Raw genomic sequence first — 21,059 nt, forward strand, 5'->3', positions numbered from 1 at the left:
CTCCCTCCCTCCCTCCCTCCCTCCCACCCTTCCTCCTTTCCTCCCTCTTTCACTATCCCCACTTTCTCTCCCCCTTTCTCTTTTTGTCAGTTGTGGGGCTTGAACTCGGGGCCTGAGCACTGTCTTTGACTTTTTTTGCTCAAGGCTAGCATTCTACCACTTGAGCTACAGCACCACTTCTGGCTTTTCCTGTTTATGTGGTACTGAGGAATACAAGCCAGGGCTTCATGCTTGCTAGGCAAGCACTCTACCAAGTCATATTTCCAGCCCCATAGGCAAAAAGAATATCTGGATGAGATGATAACTCTTTAACATTTTGAGAAGTGAATAAACTTTTTCAAAGCAGCTACATATTTTATGTTTTGTGCTTTTGTAAAGGGTTATTGTTTGTCTTTTGATTATAGCCATCCTAGTATGTATGAAGGTATTATGGTTTTGATTTTCATTTCCCTAGTGGCTAATGATATTTCGTGTGCTTGTTCATTTTATATCTGCTTTGGAGAAATATCTGTTTAGATGCTTTGCCCTTCATAAAAATACTTTTTTAAGTTGGTGTGTGGCTCATTCCAGCACTCAGAAAGTAAAGATAGAGGGATCACAAGTTTGAAGTAAGCCTATGCTACTTAGGAAGTTTTAGTTTGCTTGGGTTACATTATAACATCTACAACTTTTGGTCTTTTAATTTCTTGTAGTCTATAATCCGTCTGTCTGTCTCTCCCTGCCATTAATAAGAGTTTGAACTCTATACTCCATGCTTGCTTAGGCAGACCCCTCTCACTTGAGCCATACCTCCAGCTTTCATTCTATATTCTTACTTTTTTTTTTTCAGATCATTAACTTGTAAGTTTTTTAATATGTTTTGGCTTGGGCCACATGTCCCTCATAGGGCAAATTATTTTCTCAGTCTGCAGATTGTCTTTTTTATTTTCTGTGTTACCTTTGGAAACAGGAAAGATTTTAATCTATTTCTCAGTTCTGAGGTTTGAACCTATAGCCTGCACTTGCTAGTCAAGCACTTTGTCTCTTGAGCTACCACTGCCTTAGCCCTTTGTTTATATTTTGTTTTTGAGATAGTATCTCACTAACTACCTAGGCTGGTCTTGAACCTCACAGTTCTTCCTTCTCTGCCCCAAGTAGCTAATATTATGGACCTGTGCCACCACATTCAGCTAAAAGATTTTAATTTTGATGAAGGAAATTGTTTTTCTTTTGTTGCTTGTACTTTAAATGATATATTTCAGAAACCATTGCCTAACCCATGGTCATAAAGATTTACTACTATAAACATTTTATAATTTTGTCTCTGGGGGGATCCAGCCTCATTCTTATGTATATGTATATTCAGTTGTCCTGTCATCATTTGTTGAAGTCTGTTCTTTGCCCCTTGAATGTTCCTGGCATTCTTCTTTTGTTTGGGTTTTTTTTTTTTTTAACTGTATTTTTTTTGTCTTTTCTTTTTTGGTACTGGGGATCGAACCCAGGACGTTGCGCTTGCTAGGCAAGCGCTTTGCCACTGAGCTACATCCCAGCCCCCTGGCATTCTTCTTAAAACTCAACTGCAAGCTGGGCACTCACGCCTGTAATCCTGGCTATTGAGGAGGCTGAGATCTGAGGATCATGGTTCAAAGTCAGCCTGGGCAGGAAAGGCTGTAAGACTCTTATCTCCAATAAGCCATTCAGAAAACTAGAAGTGGCGCTAGGGCTCAAAGGTAGAGTGCTATCCTTGAGCTGAAGAGCTGAGGGACAGCACTCAGGCCCAGGCCCAGAGTTCAAGCCCTATGACCAATAACAAAAAAAACAAAGACAAAAACAAAACTCAGCTGCATATGTGTGTGTATACATATATACACCTATACATATTAATAAATTTTAAAGTTGAAATTCTGTTCAATTAATCCATATTTTTGTTCTTATGCCAATACGTACTGCTTTGATTACTATAACAGCTTCGATTTTTGTAACACCAAATCTGGTATTTGTCCAAGTGTTTCTTTGGCTGTTGGAGAAATTATCTAAGTAGGAAATAGCAAAAGCGGCTAATAGCTGTTGTTCATGCAATGATAATAAGCTTCTATTAAGGCCATTTGCTGTCTTTTTCCTTCCTGATGATGGAAAAAACACTTACAAAATCTCCTCTCTGTGTAGGTGTCTGTGTCTGACTGCTGCCATATATGCAAGCTTTACTTTGTAAGTTTAGTAATGGCCATACTTAGAGCCTAAAAGCTGGTCAGCAAGTCCAGTTTGCTTTCCCCAGAGAGACCTGACATTGGTCAGAGTGCATTAATGGTGGCTTCATGTGGAAACCTATAATAGTACCCATTGACATTGGACTGCCTATCAGGGGAAGCATGGGTTTTAGAAGCTTTCATTCGCATTAATTGCCCCTAATGCACCATCATTTTTGACAGTAGTAGCTAAACAGGGAGGTTATTTCTCCCAACAGAAAAACTGCCATTTTCTGGCATTAAAACATTTTTTAAGATATGTGTGGCACAGAGTGTAGGCAAAGAAAGGATTGGCAGGATCTTGTATAAAGCAGGCTTAGCAGCATTGAAATTAGAGAAACAAGTCTCTTTCCTATTATGAACATTAATTCCAAAGTGTTGGCTTCAAGGAAGAAGCAGATAACCAACAGGGATTCTACACTGAATTGTTTTAAAATGAGGCTTTGAAAAAGTTATGATGGTTTTTACCACTTAGTGTGCTTTAAAAGAGTGACATAAAAACACTTTTCTGTTGAGTGTTTGCAGAGGTCTATTAGTAGTGAGAGTTTAGGAGCAAAAGCATTTGTTTTCAAGTGTTCTGTGTTCATGAATAGCGCTACAGTGTTCCAGTGCAGCAAAGAAGGCTGTTACTTATGGGGCCTTTTCAATAGGAGTGAGAACAAACCAAAAATTACTACAGTTCACTGCAGCTTGCCCTGGGCTCATTCCATGTGTCTGTGCAATGTGGAAAGGCTCAGGGTCTTCAGAACAAACTGCAGTGGGATCTGCATTAGCTGGCCTCAGTGGATGTTCCTACTGAAGGGTGATGGTCAGGAGTCTGTGGGAAAGCCTCAAAGTTGAAAATGTCCTTGTCACTATGATTAGGATGCACTCAGGAGCCCTGCGCCACCCTTTACACATCTATTTGTGTCTCCATTTCTTGAAGAGCGATTTTTTTTTTTGGCATCATATTATTGGGTGATACTTAACACAGAAAAGTGTATGATGAAGACTATATGTGACCCACAATCTCATTGCTGAAATAATTCCTACATTTTATTTTTCTGCTTATGTGGTGCTGAGGAATCAAACCCAGGGCCTCATGCATGCAAGACAAGCGCTCTACCACTGAGCCACCTTCCCAGCCGCAGTTCTTACATTTTAGAAGGAGTAAAATACATTTATGCTTAATTTTTTCCAAAGCATAGAAAGATATATAATGAAAGAAGAGCCTCATGCCACTTCCTTAGTCCAGTCTCCCTCCTTAGAGGAATCCATCATTAATAGTTTTTTCCTGCATTTGCTTTAAAAAACAAAAATGGAATAGGGGACCAGGAACATAGCCCAAATGGTATAACATTTACCTAGCTTGTGCAAGGCCCTGGCTTCAGTCCCCTGCACTGAAAAATAAAGAAGGGGGGCGGGGGCAAAGCTAGTGTGTGAAGACACACCTATCCTTTCTTATGTAGACAGAGGGACCATTTGATAAAGAGTTATATTTCTTGCTTTGAGTCACATAGAGGACCCCAGCTTTACTCTTGAGAGAGAGTCTTTTAACTTGAAGGCTGTACCATCCCTCATCTTCCAACATTCCTGTCCCAGATTCACTGACAAAAAGTGATGCTACCTAGATGGGCTGTGTAATCAAAAGTCAAAGCTGATAGCTCTTTGTCTTTCCACACACATCTGCCTTGTTCATTAGTTTCCTTCCTTCTTCCTTCCTTCCCTCTCTCCCCCTCTCTCTCCCTCTCTTCCTCTCTCCTTCCCTTCCTCCCAGCTTCCCTCCTTTCCTTCCTCCCTACCTCCCTCCTTTCCTCTCTCCCTTATATATCTTTTTTTTTTTCCCCTCCACTATGTGTGCTGGCATTGAGGCCCTTAGCTTTTCATTCAAGGATGGCACTATACCATTTGAGTCACAGCTCTACTTCTGGCTTTTTGCTGGTTAATTGGAACTAAGAATCTCATAAATTTTTCTACCTGGGCTGGCTTCAAAGTGAGATCTTCAGATCTCAGCCTTCTGATTAGGGTTACAAGCAAAAGCCACTAGTGCTCACTATCTTGTTTTTCTTAATTGTTCATAATGTTTCATATACCATTACTTACTATGTTTTCTGTGTATGGACATTTAGGTGGGATAGTGAATTTAAGATCAAATTTACAAATCAATGAATGAGTCCTTAAGAGAAAGAATGAAGAGGACATAATAATCTAGTTAAAGTTGGTAAAGATTACAAAGTCATTCAGATGAAGTCAGATTGTTTTCATAGCATAGAGCATTGTTGATTTTCTACTTCTTCCCGAATGGGAGGGTGCTGAGCCCTCCAAACCTCTTCTGGCTGTGGGGTTTTCCACTCCCTCCCTAGTCAGAGGCCACCTCCAGTGGCTTTGGTCATAGTATCTTCCCTTGCGTTTCCACCTTCATAGCACTTTGCATCTCATTGTAACTGTGGCTTACCTGTGGGACAGAAGGAGCACCTCACTATCCCTGTATGTTCCCTGTACCAGTCTATAAGCCATAGGAGAGGTAGGTTTGCAGCTTAGCCCAGTCAGAGCTCTTAGGCTGTTGCTTTGCTTTAGCTCTCTGCTGGCTTGTCTTCAAAGGGAAATGCCTTCAGCACCTTTCTGGGCTGAACTTCATACAACTAAACTTACTTTTAAGTCCTGTGAGTTGTGAGGCTGTTTGGAGAGCCCAGAGAGACAAAGTAGAAGCTTCTAGCTCTTGTTGGGGCGAGGATTCCTGTTCTGCCCAGTGTCTGTCTTCTACTTCCTCCATTGTCATAAGCCATCCAGTTGCCAAGACTCATTGACAGGTAATGATGCTGAATATCATTCTGCCAATAGGTGGCCACATATCCTAAAGTATATGGTAGTGTCCTTATAGCTTCTGATCATAAATCTTGGCAGTCAAAAAGTTTTAAGCAAAACAGACACCTTGTTCAAGCTGGTAATTGAGGCTGTTTTCACAAAATAAAGACATGGCAGCAGAAAAGAAGGCTGTCAAAAGAGGTATTCTTTACCCCTTTTTAATATTTTTGCAGTGATTTGAGGCTGTCACACCTTCACACAGCATTTTAGAAAAATGCTTAAGCTCTCCATCTGTTTGCCCTGCCCTCCCTCTCTGTTCCTTTGTCTTGACTTAAGCTATATACGGGTAGATCTGGCGAGGATTCCCTTGAGTACTGCATTCAAGCCTGTCAAATATTTGTGAGCTCACAATGTTTGCACATAAAGGCACCTTGGCTCTGCATAATTTGTGCATTCAAACTTAGATTTTTTTTTTTTTTGGGTCAGTTGTGGGGCCTGAACTCTGGGCCTGGGCACTGTCCCTCAGCTCTTCAGCTCAAGGCTAGTGCTCTACCACTTGAGTCACAGCGCCACTTCTGGCTTTTTATTTATGTGGTGCTGAGGAATCGAACCCAGGGCCTCATGCATGCAAGGCAAACAATCTACCACTGAGCCAACCTCCCAGCCCCTCAAACTTAGATTTTTAACTCAGAAATTTCCAGTAATAGACTTATATACTTTCTCTTTTGTATATTTATATTGCAATCTGGCTTTTAAGTTTTTTATTTACTGGCTTTAGCTATCTTCCTCCTTGTGGAAATAGTTATAATGAAAGAGTCAAGATGGACTGTATTGTTCTAATATAACTCCAAATTTCACCAACATCAAACAACTGAGCTTTCCTGTTGCCTGTGCTAAGTGTCTTTAGGGGGTCAGCCAGAGGCTTTGCTTCATGCCATCTTACCTTACGAGCTGGGCTGAAGGCTTGTCCCTTTCTGAACACTGTGTTCATGTCAGAGGAGAATGGAGTCGTGCACACTATTAAAGCTTTCACCCAGAAATGACTGTACTTCCTCAGCCAGAGAAAGTCATGTGGCCACACCTGACTCCATGTGGCTAAGGGAGCCGAATGCTATCACATAGGCAGAAGGAGAATGGGAAGACCATAGTCATGTGTGTTGTTGCATGCCTATGATCCCAGCACTTGGGAAGCTAAGGCAGGAGGAATGAGAATTTGAGGCCAGCCTGAAGTAATTAATGTGATCTAACTAAGCACATGGTGGATTTTGACTGTGTGAGTTTGAATCCTGGCACCCATTGTTTACTAGCTAAGAGCAAGCAGCTTAATAACTATTCTCTAATTTCTTCATCTGAAATAGCACTCTGTTACAAACTTGTAAAGATTAAATGAGATGATCCTTAGAAAGCCAGAGCCTTTCACATTGCAAATACTCTATTTGCTGTTATTAGAATCAGTACTTGGTAACTGAATTATTTAAACATTTCTGCTTAAGGATTTTCTCTGTTTTAAAGGACACACAAAAGTCCACATTTTAAAAAGTTTTCCTTTTTTATTGTATACCATCTAACAAATGGCAGTGAAGGGAATGAAGAGATAAGAATCAAAGACTGAGTCTCAGGCCTCAGGATGGAGGAGGTGGGAAATACTACCTGGCTGAGTCAGTTTTACATAAAGGACCTGTGATCCTCAAAAGACTCCTGTCCTAGGATTTTTTTTCTTTCTCATGCCTTTGCTTACCTTTAGGAATAAAAAACTTTGGAAATGTAGCTCAGTGATAGACTACTTTTCTATTGTGTGCAAGGCTCTGGGATTGATCTCCAGTTCTGTCCTCCTCTCCCCCCAAATAGAACATTTTGGCTGTGTGTAGTTCATTATCTGTATACATTCCAGTTGACTTAGTGATTTGTTTCCTGGTCCTTGCTCTAGCTCAGAGTCAAGATCTCCACTGAAGTTGGCATCACAAATGTTGATCTTTCCACTGTGGACAAGGATCAGAGCATTGCACCCAAGACCACCCGGTAAATGAGATGTTACATGGTCACTAGGGGATCTAGGCTCCAAATCTGATAAGAACATATCCAATCATCATACCCTTCAGTTGACATTTATTTTTTTTCTTTTTCTTTTTCTTTTTTTTTTGTCAGTCATGAGGTTTGAATTCATGGCCTGGGCACTGTCCCTGAGCTTTTTTACTCAAGACTAGTGTTCCACCATTCTGAGCCACAGCTCCATTTCCAGTTTTCTGGTGGGTTATTGGAAATAACTTATCTGGTCTGGCTTCAAACTATGATCCTCAGATTTCAGCCTCTTGAGTAGCTAGTATTATAGGCATGAGCCAGCAGTGGTTGGCCCAGTTGGCATTTCTGGGTCAGCAGCAATCCATCCAGTACCCCCAAATTTAAGAAGTTCTCAGTCTCCAGGTATTCTGCTGGGTAGCTATGCAGAGTGGCAGAACCAAGGAGGGAGAGGGGGCTAAGTGTGTTTAGTCCACAAGTTTGTTTCTTTCTCAGTGAAGAAGCAATATATTAATTCTGCTTCAGTCTTGTCATCACATTTCCTGAATTTGCTGTTAATAGCCTCATGGCATCACTTTTTGGCTCATGGTGGGTCTGAAATTAGTTGGAAACTTCCTAGGTTCTTAGAACTGAGATGCCAGATATTTTGCCTGAGGCTACCATTCTCTTCCCACTGCTTTCCATGAACAACATTACTGATGAGTCACAGCACTGTCCTGCTGAACTCAAATGAGTCTTCAGAATTGCTTATTTTTTGTGTCATAGTGGGGTTTTGAACTCAGGGCCTCATGCTTGCTAGGCAGGTGCTCTACCATTTGAGCCGTGTCCGAGCCCTTTTTGTCTTGGTTACTTTTGACATTGGGGAATGGGGAGGGAGTCTCATATTTATGCGTGGGCCAGGCTGGACTACAATCCTATTTAGCCACTCCCACTTAAGGCACCATGACCAGCTTTTAGTGGTTGAGATGGAGGTCTACAACAGTCTATCTACCACATGGGTGGTGCAGGAGGAGAGAAAGATACATGCTTTGCCTTTTCTCAAAGATAATTGATACTGTCTGAATGTGATGTGACTTGTGATTATGTGATGTCTTTTTTCAGAGTGACCTATCCAGCCAAAGCAAAGGGCACGTTTATTGCAGACAGTCACCAGAACTTTGCCCTATTCTTCCAGCTGGTGGATGTGAACACCGGTGCTGAGCTCACCCCTCACCAGGTCTGGAAAAAGCCTCCCTCCCCACCTCAGTTCTCCTGGCCTGAAGTCTGTGGCTACTTCAGAGCATCAGTGTGCTGTAAACAGGAGTGGGAAAAAATGCTCCCTCATCATCATCCTGACCCTGCTCCCTTCTCACTCTCCCTGCATGCTCCACACCTCTCTTATTGCTGTGACTCTTTACTTGGAATATGTACCACTTTATGAAAGATTAGCTAGTACTTAGAAGATGTATTTAGCCAGGTGCCTGTGGCTCATACTTCTAATCCTAAATACTCAGGAGATGAGATCTGAGGATTGCAGTTCAAAGCCAGTTCAGGCAGGAGAGTCTGTGAGACTATCTCCAATTAACCATTAAAAAAAAAAAAAGGCAAAAATAACTAAGGGATAGCACCCAGGCCCTGAGTCCAAGCCCAGTACCAGCACTAGAAAATAAAGAGGTATTTAGGTAGATTAACACTTAGTTGAACCTTTTTTTTTTTTTTTTAAAGAAAACTAAAGGAGTGTATTGGAATAACTTTGGTAAAAGGAAAAGTAGGCAGGAGACCCAAACCATTTTTTGTTGCTGTTGTTCTAGCCAAAGTAGACGTTCTATTCTGGGGCTCTGAAAAGCAGCCCTTTAAATGTATACGTTATATACGGAATTATACAAGCAGTAGGCTTTGATTCTTTAATGCATAGAATGAAAAAAGAATTTTTTTTTGTACTAGAGATTGAGCCCAGTACACATGCACTCTACCATGAAAACAGAATTGTTTAAAAGATTTTTGCCTGTTTTCCCAGGATCCTAACATGGCCCCTTGCACTCAGACACGTTCCCCTGCCTCTCACCCATCATTCCACTTGATTGAGAAAAGCTGCTCTTGTTTCACTCTACACAAAGGTCAAGTACTGTAGAAAGGAAGGTTCAGATAAATACTTTGAAGGCTGAAAAACTAAGAATGTGCAAGCTAGCCAGCTTGGTTTAGGTACCCCACACTGATCTTTAGCAAGAGCCAACAGGCCTTTGTGCTAAGAAGCAGCTAGCTTCAGAGCAAGACCACAGCATTAGTGGGTTTACCCACAGACTTTCATCGTTCTGTTTCTTTTGTTTTTTGTTTATTTTTTTGCTAGTCCTGGGGCTTGAACTCAGGGCCTCGGCACAGTCCCTGAACTTCTTTTGCTCAAGGCTAGCACTCTATCACTTGAGCCACAGTGCCACTTCTGGATTTTTCTATTTATGTGGCACTGAGGAATTGAACCCAGGGCTTCATGCATGCTAGGCAAGCACTCCACTACTAAGCCACATTCCCAGCCCTAAGTTCTGTTTCTTGTGTCTAGCACTGCTATCCCGGGTTTTCAAACACTTACTAACTCTTAGCACTACATTTCCAGGAGTTCTCTGGTCCTCTCCCTCTTCCTCTCATATTCAGTCAGGACACTTAGCCTTGGCTAACTGACCTTTAAGCACTTCAGAACCTCTTAGCATTTTTCTTCTCTCCCAGAAAGACTTTGCCAACCAAATAACACCAGGAAAAAAAAATACAAAGAAAAAAAAATTCAGTGTGTTGTTCTATGCTTGTAATTCCAGCACTTGGGAGTTCAGGTCCAGTCTGAAGTACATATCAAAACCCAAGACTAGTGCTCGCTTCGGCAGCACATACACTAAAATTGGAATGATACAGAGAAGATTAGCATGGCCCCTGTGCAAGGATGACATGCAAATTTGTGAAGTGCTCCATATTTTTTTTTAAAAAAAAACAAGACTAGGGCTGGGAAGGTGGCTCAGTGGTAGAGTGCTTGCCTTGCACACATGAAGCCCTGGATTCAATTCCTCAGCACCACATAAGCAGAAAAAGCCGGAGGTGGTGTTGTGGCTCAAGTGGTAGAGCACTAGCCTTGAGCTGAAGAGCTGAGAGACAGCGCCCAGACCCAGATTTCAGACTGAAAAAAACAAAAAACAAAAACCCAAGGGGATTTGGGTCAGGGCAGAGAAAATTTGTGATGAAATATGACTTTGCTTTTAATTTAACTTGAACTTAATTTGTTTTTGAAACCATGGCTCAGAGCCCTCTTGAAGGTACTTTGCAGATGAGCTCAGCAACCACTTAACTGATAGAGGAGAAAACCAGGCACCGGGGCTTCTCAGTCCCATTTCCAGCCAGGACTGTTTTGGGGATTTCCACATCTCCGGGCTACTGTCCCTAAATACTTTGATCTTTTTTTGTTGCCCAAGTATATGTAGTTGCACTTTTCCTGTACATCTAACATTAGCAGTGTGACCATGGCTTGTGCCTTATGATTGATAAATTGGAACCAACCTACCTCTCTTGAATCAAAGAAAAGCTCTGAATGGATACTAAGTTTGGCTGTAGTCCTGATATACAGAAACTTTAGTTTCTTGTGCCATTAGAGAGTTTCATTATTACAGAATATTATTAGCTACTATTTGTTAACTAGCTAGCATATAACCAGGCTCTATATAGCTTTGCATACATTATTATTTTTTGTTGGTGGTGGTGGTTATGGTTGTGGGGCTTGAACTCTGGGCCTGGGCCTGTCCCTTAGCTCTTCAGCTCAAGCCACAGCACCACTTCCCGTTTTCTGGTGGTTAATTGGAGATAAGAGTCTCACAGACTCTCCCAGGCTGGCTTTGAACCGTGATCCTCAGATCTCAGCCTCCTGAGTTGCTACGATTTACAGGTATGAGCCACTGGCGCTGGGCTGCTTACATTATTGCAGAGCAGTTCTACCATATGTAAAAGTTAATCTTCACCCTTAAAGGTGAAGAAATCATGGCTTAAGGAGGTTAAGTAACCTGCTCAGTAATAAATAAGTATGGTAGCCAGACTGCTGTCTTACAGCTGGCCCTGCTCCATGACACTGGGTTGCTCTGCTCCATTAGAACTCTGCCTGGCTTTTGACACCTAAGCCTCTTCTACTAAATCTTTAGCTAAGGGCCACTGGGAAATTGAACATGGGCCTCTTCCAGTTCCACCTCATTTCCCTTCTTTTCACCCTCTGGTGAAGAAGTTAATTGGGCAGTGAAGTGGCCAAAAGACTGGCAGAAAGAAGAAACTTCAGCAATAGCAAAGAGCTTAAATCATCCACAAACTGGGCATTCATGAATGCTTCTAAATTGTAGAGAGTTGGCAGGACCCCTAGTTCACATTTCTTTCCTGATACCACCAAGAAGTTGACTTTGAGCCGGAACTAGGGTGGAGTAGCCACTCCTTCCACTCTCAGGGAAAATCTGGCAGATCCTAGTGCTCACAGTAGCGAAAGAGCTCACAATCTGTCTGGTTGCTTCCGTGTTGGGCCCACAGAAAGTTTAGAAATGATCAGATTGTATTATTGTTACATCTAGACATTCGTCCGACTCCATAACCAGAAGACTGGTCAGGAAGTAGTATTTGTTGCTGAGCCAGACAACAAGAATGTGTATAAATTTGAACTGGACACCTCTGAAAGAAAAATCGAGTTTGACTCTGCCTCGGGCATCTACACTCTCTACTTAATCATCGGTGATGCTACTTTGAAGAACCCAATTCTCTGGAATGTGGTATGTGCTGTGGTCAGACACAAAAGGCTCCTTTCAGGGACATAGGGCTCTTCCCCTGAGGCAAGGCAATGGATCCTATCTCTAAATCATACCTGGCTTGGCACATGGTAGAGGCCCCAATAAATATTGATTAATGAATGAAATGTAAACTTAATCTCATGAGTTTAGTACTGTGAATTCCTGTCACTGTTATACTGAAGGAGACTTGGTGCACTGTGGATGAGAGCCTGGCCTTTAAGAGCTGGTGTAGCTTCATAGGAGAGATAAGGCTGTTCTGTTAGGGATACGGAGTTCTGGTAATTGCTGAGGGTGGTGGTGTAGGACAGTGAACTGTAGAATGTACAAAATGCTAATAAGCCAAAAATTATCATTTTGTAAGGGGTTACACCTTACATACTGCTCTTTCTCTGCATGCCTCATTTTTGATGGATGTGATGCCAAAAGCTGTAGCTCAGGCCTGTGAGCAAGGGGTTAAGCAAGGGCCAGGACTTCTCAGAATGGTATGTGGGGGCTATGGGCTGTCAGGGCTGTTGAAGCCATGAGCTGGATAGAGAGAAGTAGGTAATAGAGTGGAGAGGTGGGAGAAGCCAGGTTGAGGCCTCAGGTTGGGGCTGGTCCTCCTGCAGGACAGAGGGCAGCTGCTTCTGTTCCTGTTGTGTTCAAGCCTTCTTTTCTTCTCTTCAGGCTACTTTTGAGCAAGAGTGAATTTTCCTTTCTTTCTTTTTTTAATGTGACTAAATTGCACTTCCCAGGGACACCAAGCACTTTCTGATTACAGCTGTAACCGCCAGTGTACCAGCGAGGATTTTTGTATTAAGTAGTTATATGGGCCTTTTTCTTCCATAGTGGTAGAAAATTGGAACCTGTGCTCTAAAAAGCACTTTCAACAAGTACTTATTTTGTTCTTGAAAATTTTACTGCCTCAATTTGTCACCTAATGGATCCAAAGTGATTGGACTCCTTGGAGCTTTTTCAGTTATGGCCCTAGATGAAAGTCAGGGACTATCATCCTAACGAGGCTTTTTACTCCCTTCTCTGCCTTGGGCCTCTAAAGACTGTTCTTGCTTTTCAGGCTGATGTGGTCATCAAGTTCCCTGAAGAAGAAGCTCCCTCCACTGTTCTGTCCCAGAACCTTTTTACCCCCAAAGAGGAGATCCAGGTATATCCCAAAGGCCTAATCTACTAACCCAGAGGAGAAGTGGGGGCTGTGGGGGAGGGAAGCAAACCTTTAGCCTACAGGACAATTTTTTTTTAAATTAATTTTTTATTTTATTTTTTTTGTTGGTGTGGGGCTTGAACTCAGGGCCTGGATGCTATCCCAGAGCCACTTTGTGCTCAAGGCTAGCACTCTGTTAATCAAACCACAGCTCTACTTCCTGCAGGACAAATCTTAAAAACAAACAAATAGAAAAAAATCCCTAAGACTTGTATCTCTAACCAGCAAAAAGCCAGAAATAGAGTTGTGGCTCCATTGGTAGAGCACCAGCCTTGAGTAGAAAAAGCTAAGCAAGGAGTATGAGACCCTGAGTTCAGGTCCCAATACTAGAACAAGGCAGGGAGGGGGGAGGGAGGTTGGTTCAGTGTGAACAGTGTGTTGCAGCTCATAAAGCAGAGTCAAAGAGCGCTACTTCATGTAGTCCTCACAGGAAGGCCATGCCTTCCCACCTCCAGCTCTAAGCTAGAAGCTGAGACAAGGAGTGGTAAACGTAAAGTGCTTTGCCCTCATCTCACAGCCATACAATCCATCTGGGCCTAAACAGTCTCTGACTACCCAGTCCATCACTGACTGCTTCTGCTCCTTTACCCTGGCTATATGAACTTCTCAAATTGCTCAGGGAGAAAAACAAAACAACAGCAAAACAATAGCTAAGAAATGCTTGCCCAGACTTGTGGTTTTAACTCTGGAAATTAGGCAGAAAGAGTAAGGAGCAAAGTTTGTTTAGGGCATCCTTGGAGTTGTGGCTAGAGGGGAGGAGGAGTTTGGGGTTGATGCCATCTATATTGGAAGTAAGGCTTCAACATTTGACCTAGGAACCTAGAAGCTCTCTGAAGTTGAGTCCTGCCTCAGATGATTACCCCAGCCATCTCTAGCCCTGGCCACCCTCTTTGCTGCAACTCAGATGCCTGCCACTTAATGGGTGTCAGCCTCCGAATGACAATGAGTTTGAGCTAGAAAAGTTGGCCAAGCAGTAACTAGGACCACCAAGGTATCCTTGGGAAGGGAGACCTTTGGTCAGAAACCGGTATTGACAAGCGGCATAAGGCCAAATAGCCTTTTGTTGTCAGGTGGTGCTGCCTCTGAGAGCATTTCCTCCTCCCTGGCACACAGGGCAGCCCCTGCGGCAGGTCCTGAAGTCTTCCTGATGTGTCTTCTCCCGGCAGCACCTGTTCCGAGAGCCTGAGAAGAGGCCCCCCACGGTGGTGTCCAACACCTTTACAGCCCTGATCCTCTCGCCCTTGCTCCTGCTCTTTGCTCTGGTGAGTTACTGTAATTAGCATGGCCAGTGTGTGTCTGGCGCCAGACCCAGCAGATGTAGCCTTTTCAAAGGAGGCTTTGTGCTCTGGCCTCAGCCTGGCTCCAGAGAGGTTCAGCAGCTGTGACCTGAACTGATGGTCAAAAAATTGTAGAGTATCCGAAATTCCCCATGATGGGGGAGCGCCAAGTAAACTGGTCCATTAACAAGGGGCATGAGAAAGTTCCTGGTAGCCACTAAAAGTGACAGAAGTGTGTGGTCTGTGATGCTCTACAGGAGCATTCAGATGGGAGGGAGTACGAACAAAGCAAGGCCCAGTGCTGCTGGCTGGGACAACCGACAGCAGCTCTGATAGCACAATTCCACATGAAATCCTCCTAACAGTGAGTGTTAATGAGTCTATCAATGATGGAATGGTGTGCGGCTCGTCAGCAGGGCAGGAAAGTCCATACCCCAAGGCCTACTTTGGAGGGAAGGAAGCAGGGAGTAGGGTCATGTGTTTAATGTGATGTTCGTGGAAATTGTTCATAATTACATTCATTTTGGTTATCTCCAATAAGACATTTTAAAGAGTGAATGGAAATTTTTAGCTTTTATGTTCTACTGTGCTGTGAGTGTATTTTTGTTTTGTTTTGTTTTTTTGGGTCCAGTCATGGGGCCTGAACTCTGGGCCTGGGCGCTGTCCCTCAGCTCTTCAGCTCAAGGTTAGCGCTCTACCACTTGAGCCACAACGCCACTTCCGGCTTTTTTCTTTTTGCTTATGTGTGCTGAGGAATCGAACCCAGGGCCTCATGCATGCAAGGCAAGCACTCTACCACTGAGCCACCTTCCCAGCCCCTGTGAGTGTATTTTTTTTGGGGGGGGGTCCAGTCGTGGGCCTGAACTCTGGGCCTGGGTGCTGTCCCTCAACTCTTCAGCTCAAGGCTAGCGCTCTACCACTTGAGCCACAGTGCCACTTTTTTTCTGCTTATGTGGTGCTGAGGAATCAAACCCAGGGCCTCATGCATGCAAGGCAAGCACTCTACCACTGAGCCACCTTCCCAGCCCTGTGAGTGTATTTTTTAACCAAGTAATTTGGTGTTTCTCTCTCTCTTTCTATATACATACATATATATATATACACACACATATATATGTGTGTGTATATATATATATGTATGTATATATATCTTTTAAAATTATAAACATTAATTACAAATCCTCAAAGTTCAGAGAATTTTTGAGAAAAAGTCACTAGGTCTTTCTTATTTTCAGAAAGTTGCCTTTGTTCCTACTTCATTGGTTGACTTTGACAATAGAAGTGTTGGTGGGGCTTTAGAAAGCATAGCACAAACTTTCAGAAAGCATATCTGTCTCATACTTAAGTGACTGGCATTTCAGGAAGCAAAGAACCTGCAGTGAGAGCAGGCAACTGCCAGCTACCTGTGTGTCTCTGTTAGGAGAAAATGTAGTTGAAGTGTCAGATCCTTCCTCATAAAAGCAGTCTCTGACCTTCCAGCTCCATGGCTGCACCTGTTTTAAAATAGAAGAGTTTGCCATCATTAAAAATGGTGTTCAAGTTCAGAACCCATGCCTGTTGGAGAGTAGTGTCAAGCTGCCTTTCTAAAGAAAAAGGGAACACTTTTCCCTGAGGGCTTATATTAGGATGGTTGCACTTTGGAAAAATTCTGGCTTTCCAGTATGCATGAACATTAAAGGCCTGGCGCTGTTCATTGGCTTAGCCTTGGCAGGTGTGTATTGTCTCTCTTTCAAGTTCTAATGTCTTCTTAATTTATTTCTTCCCATCATGCAGTGGATCCGGATTGGTGCCAATGTCTCCAACTTGACTTTTGCTCCTAGCACAATTATCTTTCACCTGGGACATGCTGGTAAGTGCCCCAGACCGCTAATTCTATTTAACCTCCTCTGACATTTTGCCTGCCTGCACAAAAGCCATTTTAAGTAGGCCCATAACCTATTAATTGTAATGACTTAATAGCATAACATTTCCCTCTTCCTCCTGGCCTTTTAGGACAGTTAATATGATGATAAACCTGTTTGGCTCATCAGCTTAGAACAGCTGTCATTATATTGAGCCTCATTGTACTAGAGGCTGTTGGCAGGCTATTTACCCTCACTTAATAGCCCCGTTTGCTTCCAGAGATTACTCACTTAGCATATCTTTACACTGAGCCATCTTCCTTGATGAAGAGTATTAGTGCATTTTCCAAAGGTTATCTTTTCTCCACTGTATTGATCTTCACGTTTGCTGCTGACTCTATCTGGACAGTAATAGAAAACAGTCCCTTCCATAGACAGATACACTATCCTGCATTGATAACTGGGAACTTTGGGCTAAAGCAGCCTCAATAGTAAACCAGTCGAGCATTTCTGAGGCTTTGACCCTACTGGATCAGTGTTGCCTTGCAGTTCACTGAGATGTCACTGTACTTGGTAATTTCAGGAGTCATTACCTCTGTACCTTTTGGAAGGACCCTTAGGTGAAGTCCTTCTACTCCAAGCAAATGTGTGCCTTTTTTCCCTGGGGAAAGAGAAAGTCCATAGCTTTGATCAGATTTTCAGTGTCCTTGACCTCAAAACTGGTTAAGCAGCCCTACTGTAGTTCATCCATCATCCTTCTGTAGTTCATCTATCATCCTTCTGGCGAAAACTGACTGTATGACCTTTCTTTCCAAATAAGTTATTGGACTTGAGTGATAGCTCTCATGGGTTAAACTGTGCAAGACCTGAATATAAATTAGTGTAGCCCTGACTTTTCTTGTCAGTATGCTTATTGTGCATGTGTCTTGGTTCTCTTCGCAACTCTAGTGGGGGTGTACAGGGCATAATTACCCCTGGGAGGTGAGAGAATTTGGAATCATAAATTAGATGGCTGGTGATAGCAGAACCTGGGCCAGAACCACTAGGCTGTCAGTGCTGTCACCAAACACTTTTGCTACTCCTTTCTCCTCAGTCCTTCTTGCTTCATTCCTACTCATAGTAGCAAATTATCGTTAACATTTTTTGTTGGTGGTGGTGGTCATGGGACTTGAACTCAGAGTCTGGGTGCTGTCTCTGAGCTTTAATGCTCAAGGCTAGCACTCTACCACTTTGAGCCAAAGCACCACTTCTGGTTTACTGGTGGTTAACTGGAGAGAAGAATCTCAATTTCCTTCCTGGACTGGCTTTGAACCATGATCTATCCTCAGATCTCAGCCTCCTGAGTAGCTAGGATTATAGGTGTGAGCCAACAGCACCCAGCTTTGTAATGAAAAAGAAGATGCTTATCTATTTATATCCTGAATGCTTTTCATTAGGAATTTGAAACGTAAGGGGTTGAGTATGTAGCTCAGTGGCAGAGCCTTTGCTTGGTATATGTGAGGCAAAAGAAAAAAATAATTTCAAATACAATAAAGTTTTACATGAAACAAAACAAAAACACATCTACATTAAAAAGACAAAGAAATAAATTGTATGCAAGTTACTCATTCTCATAATCCTCACTACTTGTGAGGCTGAGAAAGATAGATCATGGTTCAAGACCAGCCTTACCACAAAAATTTGTGAGATTCCTTCTAAACCCATAGTTGGACACAATGGCAAGTGCCGGTCCTCCTAAACTATGTGAGAAGGTGAGATTGGGAGGATCATGGGCAGAAAAGTTCATGAGATTTTGGGTGTGGTGGCACACAACCACCTGTCATCCCAGCTATGATAGGAACACTAAAATAGGCAGATCACAGTTCAGGCGCATGCCCCGTCAGAAAGTAAGACCAGTCTCAAAAATAAGGACTGCAGATAAGGGCCAGGTGCTGGCTAGGCAAGCATGAGGCCCTGAGTTCAAAATTCAGAACTGCCAAATTAAAAAAAGTAACATAAAAAGCAGAGAGATAAATGTAAATAGAACACTGGATCAAGATAAAGTAGCTGAAGTCTGATTCTTATCCTTGGATTTCAAGTTGGATAGGCTAAGAGACAAATACATTGAGTCATCTATTTTCTGGCATCAGGTAAAAGAGATAAAGCAAGCTGGTCTATACATACAGACCTTGTCATGACCCAGCAGGCCTTGTTCCTAGCTCCCCTGTCCCAAGGCATTGTCGCTGTTTTACTTACCTGGATGTCATGACACCTTTTCTTGTAGCTATGCTGGGGCTCATGTATGTCTACTGGACTCAGCTCAACATGTTCCAGACCCTGAAGTACCTGGCCATCCTGGGCAGTGTGACGTTCCTGGCTGGCAATCGGATGCTGGCCCAGCAGGCAGTCAAGAGGTAAGGCTGAGGGTGAGCGGGGGCTCCAGGGTGTGTTAGCCCAGCTTGGAAACCAAGGTTTTATGGCAGGACTATATCCTTAGAACAAGGCTGATGCTTTAATCCAGCCCGACATGGAAGACATAAGATGTTTTAAACTAGGACTGAGCCCCCATGGTTAGCTGCAGATGTGTGAAAAGCACACTAATTATTGTCCCTGCACATTAGAATGAGAGGTAAAAGTGGGTTAGGATACAAGCTGGAAGGCTATCTGTATAAAAATTCCCTTTTCTGCTGCCACAGAGGATCCAACCCTCCCCCCCCCCCTCCCGGCCCTTAGAATGATGCCCCTGTGACCCCTGACAGTATCCAGAGTTTTTCTTCCCATGTGTAGGTCTGTGTTCTCCCTGCAGAATCTGTGAGAGTTTTGCAGGGGCCCCCAGCAGAGACCTGCCCGGGAGCCCCCAGCTCTGCCCTGGGAAGCAGACAGCCTGAGAGTCACACAAATAAATGGTCAGCTCCTAATGTGATAGCTAGCAGCTGGGCTTTCAGAACAAACTTGGAGGCAGATTTAAATGTCACATAGGTGTTACTCATTGATTTGGCTTTATTAGAACCTGGGTGATTTTCTACCATGCATAAGAAAAGGTCAGAGTTGCTTTCACCTTTGGAAGAAATCATTTCTAGACATGCCCTGCTTTCTCCCTCCAGGCCTTCTCTTGGAGGGTTGTGACTCAACAGCATGCCTCCCAACATGGCTGCCAATTAGGTCAGTCAGATCCTGGAGACCTCAGGAAGACCATTAACCTGTGGGAGAAGCGAAGGTCTCGTTTTTACCCAGCTCCATTGTGAGCTTTCAGAGTGCTTCACCAAGGGGTTCAGCACAAACTTCTCCTGTAATAATCTGGGTCCCACCAGAGCTCCAGTTGGTGCAGCAGCATCTCTGCTTCACCCTTGTACTCCTTGAATGACCTTTACTTGGCTGTTGGGTTTGGAAAGAGCCAGGGACTCAGCTATTTTTCCAGAACAGAACCTTGTTCCCTTGCAGCCTCCAGGCTCAGCCCCAGGGAGCCAGAGGCTGTTTCCTGCCAGCCTGTCTCTTCTGGAAGTTGCCCACAAGATGAACAAAATCAAGGGGGTAGGGGTAGAAATAATTTTCTTTAGAATCCTGCTTAGCAGGAGTTCCTCACCTGAAATCTGGAATACCAGGGAATGAGACCCAGAATTCCAAAAGGATCAATGAGGTTTTATTCCCATCCCTTTCTCTGCACACTTCTACACCTACCAAAGATAAAACCTTTTCAAGTGCTGGAGCCATTTCTGTCTGGGGAAAATCAGTGGCTCTGATGGAAGCTCTGGTTGGGTTTTGCCATTTCTCTCCTCAGCTTTATTTCTCTTCTTGCTGTCCTTTCTTGATTCTCAAACACTCTTTCCTTTGGCAGGATCGCTGCAGAGCAGAGCAGTAGATTGGCAAAATATAGGACACTACGGTAAAGATGAAGGGCGGGCTCACCCAGGAGCAGGCGCCCTTTCCCATCCTGCCCACCTCATGCATGTCAGTGGAATTTCAGCCCACTCATTCCTCCTCCCTCCCTATGCCAAAGCCTAATTGTGGTGTCATTTTCCAACCTGATGGATTGCAGCTGTGTCTGGACCAAGGCCAAAGCTTCTTGAGCAGCCTAGCTGCCCTTTGCGATATGGCAACTCTGTCGTGGCCTTGACTGTCTAAGACTATCCTCACTAATATCTCAAGGGGGGTGGTCTCTATATAACAGCCCCTTTCTATTTGTAGGAGAGCAGGGAGTCCATCCTTGGACTTCTTGCATTTGATAAATGGTGATCCCATGGCAAATCCTGGCACACCTTGTCATGGCTTCTAGGCCTTTCTATATATTAGTGTGTTTAGGCTAAGCCATGTGAGTTAAATATGAAGGGCTGATAGCCACAGTTGAAAGTTAGCAGCATAATCCGGCTTCCTAGAGCTCCGGAGGGCCCAAGACTATCTTGTGTGCAATAATGTCTTCCCCCTCATGGGCCAGTCACCGCTTACCTGCTACCTCATGATTTGCTGCTATAAGCTAGGGTCAACAAGAGGTTTCTGGGAAGAGCCTGATGATATTTTAGGTTCTGAGGGCCAGACAGGACTCTAGCTCCAAGATGTAAAGTCAGCCATAGACCCATGTAAACAAGTAAGTATGGCTGCGCTCTAATAAAACTTTTATGGACTGGGATGTAGCTCAGTGGCAAAGTGCTTGCCTAGCAAGTGCAGCGTCCTGGGTTCAATCCCCAGTACCAAAAAAGAAAGACTTCCCCCTGTCCCCCAATATATATTTGTGTGTGCGTGCGTGCATGTGTGCACGTGCGCACACATTTTTTTATTTTTTATTTTTATTTATTTATTTATTTTTGGGTCCAGTCGTGGGGCCTGAACTCTGGGCTTGGGCACTGTCCCTCAGCTCTTCAGCCTCAAGGCTAGCGCTCTACCGCTTGAGCCACAGCACCACTTCCGGCTTTTTTCTTTTTGCTTATGTGGTGCTGAGGAATCAAACCCAGGGCCTCAGGCATGCAAGGCAA

The 21,059-nt window shown here is 43.5% G+C and overlaps 1 protein-coding gene across 1 annotated transcript in view; it reads left to right on the plus strand.

Annotated features, from left to right (window-relative positions):
* The window catches only part of Rpn2 (ribophorin II), a 49,150-nt gene extending 30,170 nt beyond the window's left edge, over window positions 1-18,980 (plus strand). The window contains exons 10-17 of the mRNA XM_013010700.1: window positions 6,937-7,028; window positions 8,127-8,241; window positions 11,585-11,779; window positions 12,852-12,938; window positions 14,162-14,257; window positions 16,046-16,121; window positions 18,377-18,506; window positions 18,899-18,980. Of these exons, the coding sequence (XP_012866154.1) occupies window positions 6,937-7,028; window positions 8,127-8,241; window positions 11,585-11,779; window positions 12,852-12,938; window positions 14,162-14,257; window positions 16,046-16,121; window positions 18,377-18,506; window positions 18,899-18,980 (873 nt within the window). The remainder of the gene's footprint in view (window positions 1-6,936; window positions 7,029-8,126; window positions 8,242-11,584; window positions 11,780-12,851; window positions 12,939-14,161; window positions 14,258-16,045; window positions 16,122-18,376; window positions 18,507-18,898) is intronic.
* Window positions 18,981-21,059: the final 2,079 nt, after the last annotated feature.

This window comes from Dipodomys ordii, unplaced genomic scaffold (assembly GCF_000151885.1).
Source record: "Dipodomys ordii isolate 6190 unplaced genomic scaffold, Dord_2.0 Scaffold13, whole genome shotgun sequence".
NCBI classification, from domain to species: domain Eukaryota; kingdom Metazoa; phylum Chordata; class Mammalia; order Rodentia; family Heteromyidae; genus Dipodomys; species Dipodomys ordii.